The sequence below is a fragment of the Botryllus schlosseri genome, chromosome 16 (assembly GCF_051294905.1).
Source record: "Botryllus schlosseri isolate E-star chromosome 16, Bs_hap1, whole genome shotgun sequence".
NCBI classification, from domain to species: domain Eukaryota; kingdom Metazoa; phylum Chordata; class Ascidiacea; order Stolidobranchia; family Styelidae; genus Botryllus; species Botryllus schlosseri.
In genome coordinates, this window is record NC_137251.1 from 8,151,506 (window position 1) to 8,163,320 (window position 11,815).

Genomic DNA, 11,815 nt, shown 5'->3' on the forward strand with positions numbered 1-11,815 from the left:
TCAATCAGGTTTAATAATACCTTTAATACCATTAATACCTTTGTTTTATATAATTCCATAGATGATGTTACGTTACTGCTAGCAGTGCGTTTACCACACCAGATTTACATGTCGTGAGATTCCGATGTGATTTCCAAATAATCTCGTGTGTACAGGGCTATATTATACATTCCCAAATCGCTGACGACATATGATTAGAGAAACTGGGGATATCATTCGTGCATCGGGGCTGTTTAAAAGGATAATCTCATCCAAAATAATTAGAATATAAACGACGGAACATTTCCACACATCAAAAATAGAATATCACTCGGAGAGGTTGGACAAGCTGCAAAGGTATGGAAAAAGTATCAAATATGGTATGGAAGAATGTTGCTATGGTATGGAAAATTGTCAAGTATGGTATGGAACGATTGGGCTGGTATGGAGTATGGAAGATTCCCATTCCATTCCATACCATACCATGCCCTGCTCAGCACCAGACACTGCAATAAGAGTGTCGTTTTGCCAAGGTATCAACTTTTAACTCTAGTTGCCTGCAGCCCTTGAAAGTTTGTTTTGAAAAATACTTTGATCTTGATCCCAGGGACACCTAAACCTAGCCAGTAGCCACAGAGGCATTCGAGCTCAAACATGCTGCGCCTGCTGTCCAAGCAGCAGCTGTGGATGCCATGACACGCCTCTTGTCATCAGGCAGCAAATATCTCTTTTCGCCGGCATCCTAATTTACCACCAAACGAATTCAGAAGTTTCACTGTCAACCATATCATATGTTTTTGTCATTCACGATATTGAAATAAGAGATCTAATATTTACGCAGCAGGAACATCACGAATAGCCCACGAATAGCGGATCCGACAGTCGCACTGTAATGGGTTATTCATTTGGAGATCCACACACCACTTTCCGATAGCGTATTTTGGAAACATATATCCATCATTTATCGTCAGACGAGTCTTCTGATAAATTCAATTCTGGTTCCACATTTTTCCGAGGTAGCACTTCTCTGGCCTTGATGCTTGGTTTCGATCGTTTTGATTTGCCCGGCTTAGCAGGAACTTGTTTTCCGGTCAGGACAGCAGCGGCTCGTTGCACTCGTTTGCTCCTCTTCTTCCCCGCTTGAAGCAATGCAGGCTGGAAATAGTTGGTTATTCTAGCCTGGGCGGAGCGACGTTGTCCCTGTCTTTTGATGACAGGAAGCAAGACCTCATCAACCTTTTGACGTGTCCAGCCTATCACTTCAGTAGCGAATACACGCAATTCATCAAGATCCGGAAAACCCCAGTCAAACTTCTTCTTGTCAGAGTTCACCACAGGGTTCATGTAAGCTCTGTACACAGCTTCAGAGGGAAATTCTTTATGAAGGTTGATACGTCGAAGTTGAGATTTTATTTTTGTTTCCGTGGGGATAACAGGTGTTGTTGTGGTCACAGTTTCCTTCCACCATTGTTTCAATTTACGAAGACCTTCAATTCCATCTCCCTCAAATTCTCTCAGGATCTCCATCGCTGTCACAGGACCTATTCCATAAATCCCAGTAGTGTAATCACTACCAGAACACAACGCCAAACAGATGAGTCTGTCTCTATTCAACCCAAGCTGTGTTTCGATATCTGAAGCGTTGAAGGCAACTGGGTCTTTCCTGCTTCCGAACATGTCTTTGATTACGTATTTGCCCCCGAACAACCAAACATCTGAATCGTCAGTTATTGTTCCGTCTGTCAACCCAATTTGCTCCAACGTGGCGCATTGTGCCTCTGCCTCTTGAGGACTGACGATATATGGTAGTCCAAACAATTTCAAAAGGTCTTGACACTCCGCTTGAGCTGACTGGCTGACTTCTCGGGCAGCGCGTTCTCTTGCCTGCATCATTTTACGGAGTTCCTTACTTTGCTCATCGATTTCTTCCGAAAATTTGCTGACATCGGCAACATCCAATCCATCCCATGGATTGTCCTCGATGACCTCTTCCACAGGTTTAGACACGGACCTCGTATCTTCATCCAAAGGAGCCGTATCTGACACCTTTACTTCGAGCTCTTGTTCAGGGACATCAACGAAATCATCATCCGAACTTTCATTCTTGCCAGATAATGGATTCTCATGGTTAAACAGATTTTGCTGCTTGTTGGCCACACCGATTTCCAATGACTTATCGAATATTTCGGTCTGTTTTGTGTAAGCTTTTGTATTATTCAACGATGAGGTGTCTTTTGATGCTAAATTCGAAGATTTGTCTCGTACGGAATTCCGATCATAGTCACGATTTTGAGGTCTAACAACCTGCTTCTCATGTGTAGAACCATTGTTATCATTCATACCGGGTTTACTCACTGTTGGTAACTTGTCTGTAACACTGGTCGAAGCACTTGCAGACAGTTTATGTTGATTATCATCAATATCTGTCTCAGTCATGGACAAAAATGATTCATTACTTCTGGGCATTTCATTACCTGAATCAATTGTAACAATGCTTGTTGATCTGTGTACATTGGAGCGTTGCAAGTTGGATCCATTTCTATTGCCTACTTCCAAAATTTCTAGATCTGAATCGGATTCCGAAGACTTGCTAGGGCCCGAAACATTATCGTGACCTTCCGTTGGAAAGCAGGCTTCGGTGCCAGTGGTTTGTGTCCCATGATTGGTCAAACCTTCAGATGAGATTCTCTTGACTGACCGAATATGTTCAAAATTCTCATAGGGATCAGGAATTTTGTCTTTTATTTGTGATGCATCTGGAATTAAATCTGAAACCAGGGCATTAGACTGTGCCTCATTGTCCGATTCAAGTGTTGCGTACTTCTCGCCGAAGGCCTTTTCATCTTGGACTTGTGATGTACAAGGAGTTGAATCAGTCATGGAGTTTTCTGACATCTCCGTGTCGGGTTTCGTGGAATTTGACAACTTCCTCATCCATATAAAATGAGATTTAGAATCTGACACAAGCTGTTTTGCGACGACGCTGTGACCCGCCATGGAATCGCTATTCATACCAAACAATGTACTCGAAGAGGCTACATGCTCGTGCGACATTTTGTTTTCGACACTCTCCATTTTCTTCGTTATCTTTCGCTTTGCCAACAGTCCTTTGATTTGATAATTTGAAAACGAGTCTGATTCTTCAGGCATGACTTCAATTCTCGTCCTCTGACGCTTGCGGACTTCACGCAAATCCTGCAGCAATTCGTACTGCACGTCAGATGGCAACGAGTTGAAATCACTGGATTCAATGTTCATATCCAATATATTTGCAAATTCATTGCCGGTAATGTTGTCGTGGAACTCGCGTTGCAACTCTACTCGCATCGACAACTCCTCTTCCAATTCACTGTCATCACTATTCCTCAAGTTTGCCGACAAAGGGGGTAGATTATATATGTCTTCTTCTTGAGTCTTTGTCTTATTTGCTGTATATTCCTTACTCGATTCCGATTTCTTCTTCGGCCCAGACGTTTTCCGTTTGCCTGTCGCATCTCCCGTCATCTCTTCGAGAAGTTGCTTCTTAAGAAAATTTTGAAGGATTTTTTCGCCTGCTTTTTGCCCTTCGCGGACGTTTTCGTTTTTTCTCTGTCGCCTCTCTCGTAGAGTCCTCTGCTTCAACGCAGGCGCCTGACCGTCGAAAACGAATATCGGTTTGATACCATGGTACAGTAACTTGCATATTCTGTTGAATAGCGACACTAGATGAGCAGTTTGGGATGAATGGCCATGGTAGTCTCGCATGCCTTTGACAGCCATGTTTAGCCAGACACTGATATCGACTGCAAGAACTTTGCCTTCGAGGGATTCTAAACCAACTGGATGCCCCGTGCCATCCAGCAGCTTCCACAGTCCTTTCACGCCCATGTTTCATAAGACCAGTTGATATATTAGAAGTAGCAAAAAGGGATTACTCAATCATACATACATCTAAATGATGTATCGATTAGAAATTGCCATCAGTATGCTACAGTATCTTATATCAGCAAAAACATTGTGACAATCATGGTGAAAAGTAACAATTGCTGCGCCATTGATAAACATGGCCAAAATTTATAAATTCAGCACATTCTTAATTCGCGCAAATTCACCATACACATATCATTGAAACAGTTGGAGACCAGTATTAATAAAAATAAACGAAAATAGTTAATCGCAGTATAAATAATTTTGTAATTTTGACAAAATGGGTCGAAACTTCTGGCATCATGCATCAAAAGAAACACATCAGAGAATTTAAGAAGGTAATTCGAATTTACAGAGTCCCTTATAAAAATATGTGTTATCATCCACAAATTTCAAGACAACATTGAATTAATTGCGTTTACATTGTATTCTGTCAATGGTGGAAGGGCATGGTAGTTCCTCTCATTTTGCTGGCAGCATGACAACTACATGGAGGGTAATAACAAACATATTCATGATTCGAGTAGACACAACTGACCACTCCTATAACAAAGTGATAATTCCATAAATCTAATTTAGACTTAATAAATGATAACTTGGGGTGCAATTGAAATATTTATCAATGTGTATTGCACTAGCAGCGCAAGTAGTTTCAGGCCTGGAAGCCGGTATAAAACATCTCAATCACTGTGGAACGTCCTGAGCAGGAGTGATCAGATAGGGAATGCATACTCATCAACAGAACTCAAATAGTTTCCTATTGTTTTACCTTTGTCCCATTGCTCAGAAACGGCCGAATTGATTTTAACAGCTAACATCAAAATGTCGCTACATATGCAGCTACGGCATGCAAATTTAACACCACTAACATAAAAGGGTTAAATATAGCACGCTGTATGTTTTGAGGGTCATGCGATTATGCGATGATGTTCCACCAGTAAATCAACATCATGATTAACATCTGTAGCAGTCATCTATTGTTGACTGACACATGTATATTTGATAGGATTAACTGACAGATGCTTGACTGTCAACTAATTTTGGATCTGTCCCTAACTGAGCCAATTCTGTTTTATTAGTATCACTATCACTGCATATTTATCACTAACCATTTACCGCTCCCTGTATACAATCCACATTGATGATAACTCATGGTTTCATTGCATAAGGTGAAAAATACCGCAGATTAACTTGAATTATACATGTTTTTGCCATTGAAAATTTCATTAGTCTTTATTGCCACTTCAAATTGTGGACTAGCTTTAGCTTTTTGCTTTCAACGTTCTATGACGGCTATGACTAAGCCTTGGCTGGTCCCTCATGATTCCGACCAGATTAGGTAATACCTTGGATCAAACATGATGATTTTAGAAATGAAGCAGTCTTAATTCAAAGTTCGTAAATCCATGTAGGCGAGCGTCATGAAAGAAGATGAGATATACTCAATATATGTCCTATATGATCCCACACCTGAACAGTAGCCTATACTGATCAAATTACAACTTTCAGTTTCATTAAATGTGGCTTATGAGAATAGCAAAATATGCAAAAACTAGTGACCTGTTGTGAGTGTTCAATCGTTCATTATAGGTTGATCATTATATATTAGCGATCGATCATCCGAAATACCAGTATATGGAAGAAAATTACAATGGTGTCAACTAAATTGACAGGTCTTATCCATCAACTGACCAATTCACATTGATGGCCTCATTAAATTTACAATTGGTCGGATGTCAATGATGTATACCATCTGCAAATAAGCCAATATTTACTTGTAACACCGATTGGGATTAGAGATTATCTAAAATTTATGATAGTCACAGACACAATGTTACAAATTGTGGTCTCGCTTCAAATTTCCGACTTCCTATGAGCACTTCAGGTGTGTTTTTACCAATCTCCTATATTATTTTAGTAAGAACCGAAAGCCTATAGTATGTAAATCGCAACATATTTTGATCATTTATTGAGCAGTAGTCACATGGTTCATCAGCAAGTGACTTTTCAATGCTTGCAAAGATATCAATCAACCGCTTTCAACTTGACGTAAAGTTGACAAGTAACATATACTTCAACCTGGTGTGCAAACGGAATAACAACTGTAGTAAGTACTACAGGTAGTTATCACTAGGTAGTGCTACTCAGTTACTGAGTAGCTAGCACCTCTGATCGTCATCGCATGCTGGTAAGTATTACTAATTTGTAATGTTTTTTCATTTATTTTCATTGCGGTCGAGAAACAAAAGGATATTATGCGGAAAAATACCTTTCAATTTCAACCATCACGCCACCCCCGTGGAGATGTAATGGAATAATAGTAATTATTATTATTATTACAATAGTATAGAAAGAAGTTTCTTTGTGACAGGCTATTTCTCATTACTATCACAATAACAACACAATGTTTTTCAGAAGTTGCCACTTCGTTAGTCAGCTAATTCAGGAAAGTGACATTAGAAGGTATGACCAAGTTACTGAATGCCACACATCAACATCATAATTGTTCACAGATACGAGACACTTTTCTCACTGTCGACTCGGGAAGAATTTGTCTTGCTACACATGAACGCCAGGTTTGAATGTTTTCAACTTTTATGTTTATAATGTACTCTGCCAGGATTTAGTGTTTAACTCGAAACCCAATGTCTGATTAAATAGACCTGTGACCTAGCAGAAGGGTAAACACAGTACTTTTTCTGAGCTCGAACCGCTTAGCTAACATACCCACTTTAGGCCTGCCCAATATAGCAGCATCATATACACTTTTATATTGTCATATCAAGAAATGTCAAACGACTAGCATTAAAATGGCGAACAAAATTCGATGAACTCTAGCATACCAAACTCGCAAACCACGAGCATGGAAATAAATAAAAAGCATTTTTAAAATGAAAACGCAGAATACTGAATAAGTATGCTAGCAAAGGTGCCAGCGTAGACAGCCCAATGGTGTTAAGCCGTTCATTAACAGGAACTCCTGACCGAGTTGTATCAGTGAAAAGACACCTACAATCAGAGCCTTTAGTAATATTATAGCCTCAAAAGCCTAATGATCACTGAGCGTATCAGGTTTCCTACAGCCTTTCATCAATTGGTAAAAGCTGGTTTAAGACATAGTGCACTTTAAATAGCAGATAGGCCTATCTTGGAAGCATCCTTTATAAATTCAAATTCAACGAACAGTGAGTAACTGAAATATTATTTCGGCTACTAACCGAAAGGTAATTTGATACATAAGATCAAATCACAGAAAGCACATCAGTGCATTGTATTGAACTAAACATTTCAAAATAGAATATTGAGAGTGACTAATGTTAGCTTGTGGTGACATCTGATTTTGCGTCAACCGATTGAATCCGTTTGGTCACTGTGACGGGAGAATGAGAGTGAAAATCCTTGTCCAATGATTGTCATTTGCAATATCTCATATGCATCAAGTATAAATGACAGGTGACTTGGAACCATTAATTGAGTCACTTATTATGTACAGACACAACATTTACCTTCAAACAAACCAGACAAATTCGCCTAGTCATGCTTGCAAGACGCAAAGTACTCGAGAATTCTTTCATGGCACGAAAGTGTAAATGAGCAGTAACCGCTTTAGATATTAATACCTAATTTTACAAGAATAGGGTCGGTCGCAGAAACTTTACTATGTTAGTACGTATCAGTAGGCCTACAGTCAAGTCAAACATGAAACAGATAGAGGTTCCGATTGTCACTCATTGGTTGCTAGGCTGAATTTGAAGGTAGCCTAGTCATATTTAAAGCTGCGGGTAGAGATCGGTCACGCCAGATCGATTCCAAGCATACCAGACTGCATAGAAAATCAATATTTCAACGAATCGTTTCAAAGACAGCAATCACTCAACCGTTTTCGCTAACATCATCGTCTTCCTCGTTCAGCACAATTGTTCGCAACGCGTCCGTCGGCAAAATCTCTAAAGTGGCGACGGCGCCATCATTGAAAGCAAAGGAAACCTCCCCGTCGATACACAGGGACGCGTCCCAACACCGAGACCGCACCACTATCTTCCTGGCGAACCCCTTATTTTGACTGCACGTGAACACTCTATTCTCCATCGGATCACGCACGGAGAGAAGCATTTTTTCCGAGTCCGGATCGTAAATGTACGACAGGCCGTAAGCCTCCGTCACCTGCTGAACTAAATTTTCTGTCACCGCGCCATTGCCATCATTGCAATCGGCTTTATCTTTGCAGTTATTGTTAGAGATTACTTTGGCTGTCATCTCGAGCACTTGGCGAATTGTGTTTTGAGGCAAGCGGCAGATATTGTGGGACCACGCGGTACTGCCGGTTCCAGTGCACACGCACAGCCCTGAACTCTTTTGTAACTCCGACGGCTGATCGTCGATTTTGATTTCGTAGTAAGACGGTACCGCGGCCAGCGACTCGCCAATAAACACCTCGTTCAAAGCCAGCACGCACAGCACTCTGGAATACGTTTGCACGGGTGACTGCACCGCTTTTTTCGCGTCTGGAATGGAACACCGCCTCTGCAGTCCTTCGCGTTGATTCTTGCTTGACATATTCTCTTTCATCCTGGATTGTAGAAGGTCCCCGTTATGAATCGGGGTGAAGTTATCTTCAAGGCCTCTCATCGTGATCCTAATCCTCTGCCTCCAGAGCCACTTGAACTGACCGTTTGCGATCTTGTCCAAAGCCTTGCCGAGGTTTGTCGTGTATTTAGGCGGGAGACAGAGATGGCCCTCGGAACGTTTCGGATTTGTGTTAATGCCTATTACCGGCTTCCGTTGATCTTTGACCTTACTGGCAGCCGACAAGAAAGTGCCATCTCCTCCTGCCGTGATTATTGCGTCCGCCCAGTTGATCATCTCAACCGTGAACGCGTTCCCTCTCGTGCACATTTGATACTCGATACCGCGGTCTCTGAAAACGTTTTCTATTCTCTGCATAGTCTCCATGTGATTGTGATGCTGTGTAAGCAACGAGTCGTAATCCGACCCTCTGGAAGAAACGGTCTCCCGGAATTGTTCCTCGGAAATTCCGCCAAATCTCATCTTCTCAAATTCATACCTCGTCATCTTGCCGATGATGACCACCTTTCGCAAATTCAAAGACGGCCTGCGTTCGTCGAGGTTCACCGATAAGGCGGCACCGTTGACCATTTCATTGCACAGATTATCCATGGTGTTATTGCCTCGCACGCAAGCGACGTTTGTCATATCTTCGGCTCCGTTGAGCATCAAATTATCTTGAGAAGGCCTTCTTTTTAATCCAACACCGGTACTTTGAAGAGATTTTGTAAGTGCTGTGCTGATATAAACTGCTTTCGGGGTTTGTCGATAGAGAGCAAACATCATCAAATCCAGCGAAGCAGAAAATGCCACTTTAAAAGTCTCATCATGACACCACACAAGTATACCAGCTGTAGGAATCAGTCTAGTCGTAATTCGATCTAACACAAATGTCACAATAGGCAAGGTTAGAGCCATGAAACACAGCAATCAAGATCTTGATCAACATGATAATGTAAATGCTCATTCAGACAAATATATACAATTCAGCAGTAAATATGGTTCACCTGACAAGCTGACATTGCCTTGACTACAAAACATCTAGTGCCTACATTACAAACCCTTTTATAACTAAAGATTAATTCAGATTGTCAACATGATTATGAAGGCTGGCTACAGCAATAAACATCGCACCTCCTCAAGCCGCATCAACTGTTCACAAACTGTTCATTATTCTGTAATTGTATGATAAATCATTATTCTCTAATTGTATGATAAATGTAAGGATAGATCCAAACACATATGAATTTAAAAAACGAACCATATCATCATCCTCAGAATGGATTAAAAACGAATTTCTGTAGCAAAAATAATAAATGACCTCAAGCTCAGATCACCTGCGAAGACTGTGATTGCTGCACACCATTCTTTAAATTAAATAGCGAACAAATTTGAGATGATATCACCGAAATTGGACGCAAAAAAGACACGTCAAGCAGATGATTGTACATAATTTCATACCATGCTTCATTATTTATCACCTGCTGATGCATATCAAAATTTGTATCTACTGAGAACAGTGGGTACCATTCTCTTATATGTTTTTAAAGTGGAAGTGAAAGTTATAGCATGGTATAGGAATTCCCTCCTTTTCTTCCCGCTTAAACCAATTAATGCAAACATCATTGTAGGCACGGCCGTAATAAAATTGGGACTTCCAGTGCACGGCTGTCTGCCATGATCGTAATTACCACATCACATGGACTAGGCTACTAAATATACAGACTAATATTGATCATTGTAATAAATCAATGATTAAGCAAAAACTAGTAGCTAGAATAATGGGTAAGTCACAAAAGAAACAATATCGTTTGTTAGATATGACCAACAAAGTAGTAGTTTCCAAGTACTGTTGCCAATTTCTAACAAGTTCTTCACATACAGTACTGAGCAAATATATGACACAATATTACTGACTCCTGGAAAAATTTACATATGTGACATAGCAAATTGTCTCCAATGAAAAAAATTGGAGCACCACACATCAGACACCTACACATAATATGTATTAGCACATTCAGAAGCACAGTTCATAACAATGACATCTCTAACTAACATCATAGATCAATAAATCAGTGGTCTTTCATGACCACCTACGTCTGCCATGACCAATCAATATTGACATTTTTACATGTAAACGGTTTTTATTGGGGATGCAAATTGGATGATTCTTCAGTTCTAAACAATATAGCCACGCGGATATATCATTGGGCATAGCAAAGTAAGGATTTCATGATGTTACTATTTGCAGATTGTCACTAGGGTTGAAACTTCGGGATCAATTAAGAAATCCCGGGATTAAAAAAAGTACAAGCTACACAAACAATATTTATTCCTTGTAATATTAACGGGGAGTATCATCATTTAGACAAGGGGTCTCAAACTCAAATTTGCTCGCGGGTCAATTTCTTAGTCTCTGACGACCCGGCGGGCCGCAGCATCAAACAGGGGTTTATGTATTTCCAAGTAGGCCTTATTTGACAGACCTTACCGACTGGCATTATATACACATTGTAAAAATGTGATTCATTGTAATATTCACGTTGGCCACAAAAAAGTCATGTTTTTAAATATTATATTAAAAATATTGTTGTGCTTGTATAATTTGGCGAAATAATGAGTTATAGACAGTTAGACACCATGCGAGACGACAAATGCATCACGTCATCGAAAAAGCTATCACGTTATAATTTCACACCTAGCGAACATTTGATATGTGACAGCGATTCAGGTTTTTAGTGTGGTTTCAGAGTGAATTTTAAGTTCTCAAATCCGAAATAAGATATTTTCCAGTTAAATATTGTCGAATACTTGAAAATGACGACACAGGCCGCGTGTTTGAGACCATTGTTTCAGACAATCAGCCGAGTTTATGACACTGCTTTATTACCAAAATAATAGATACAGCGCTACGTAAGCATTGGCAGATGCTGTTTACAAATCCTGGAATTTCATTGGGATTAATACCGGGGTCCCAACGCTAGTTGTCACATGACATGGAAAAACCACCAAAATACAGCAGAATCCCCCTCCTAGTTGAGCACTATCTTTGTTCTCTAAGGTAAAGAAGATGCAGCCACCCACTAATCCAATGGTTCCTAGAATATATTTATTTATGGCACCTTATCAAAGAAACAAATAGTTGCTCTATTTCTTCTGCATTTCGAATAATAATATTAAATGACAAGAGTTCAAGTATAGACCACTAATCAAGTCAATCAAATGTCTGTGTGATGAATTATAACTTGGCTTGAAGATCTGGTAATAACTATGCTTGTAACATTTATTTTATAGGAAGGAGAGCTACTTATGGCTAATAATTATCTTTATGAATGATAAATCTCATTCATCATTACAGACAAGT

General features: G+C 40.0%; 2 protein-coding genes across 2 annotated transcripts; both read right to left on the reverse strand.

Annotated features, from left to right (window-relative positions):
• Positions 1-683: 683 nt before the first annotated feature.
• Positions 684-6,390, reverse strand: LOC145458453 (DNA excision repair protein ERCC-5 homolog). The gene has a single exon (XM_080336823.1). It carries the CDS (start codon positions 3,844-3,846, stop codon positions 937-939), a length of 2,910 nt encoding a protein of 969 aa, XP_080192949.1. The 5' UTR covers positions 3,847-6,390; the 3' UTR covers positions 684-936.
• A 251-nt stretch (positions 6,391-6,641) lies between these two features.
• On the reverse strand, positions 6,642-10,738 carry LOC145458454 (NAD kinase 2, mitochondrial-like). The gene has a single exon (XM_080336824.1). It carries the CDS (start codon positions 9,367-9,369, stop codon positions 7,759-7,761), a length of 1,611 nt encoding a protein of 536 aa, XP_080192950.1. The 5' UTR covers positions 9,370-10,738; the 3' UTR covers positions 6,642-7,758.
• Between the last annotated feature and the right edge of the window lie 1,077 nt (positions 10,739-11,815).

What these genes read in the sequence shown, in the direction of transcription:
- LOC145458453 (XM_080336823.1), bottom strand. Translation starts at nt 3,846, where the DNA reads ATGGGCGTGAAAGGACTGTGGAAGCTGCTGGATGGCACGGGGCATCCA.
- LOC145458454 (XM_080336824.1), bottom strand. Translation starts at nt 9,369, where the DNA reads ATGGCTCTAACCTTGCCTATTGTGACATTTGTGTTAGATCGAATTACG.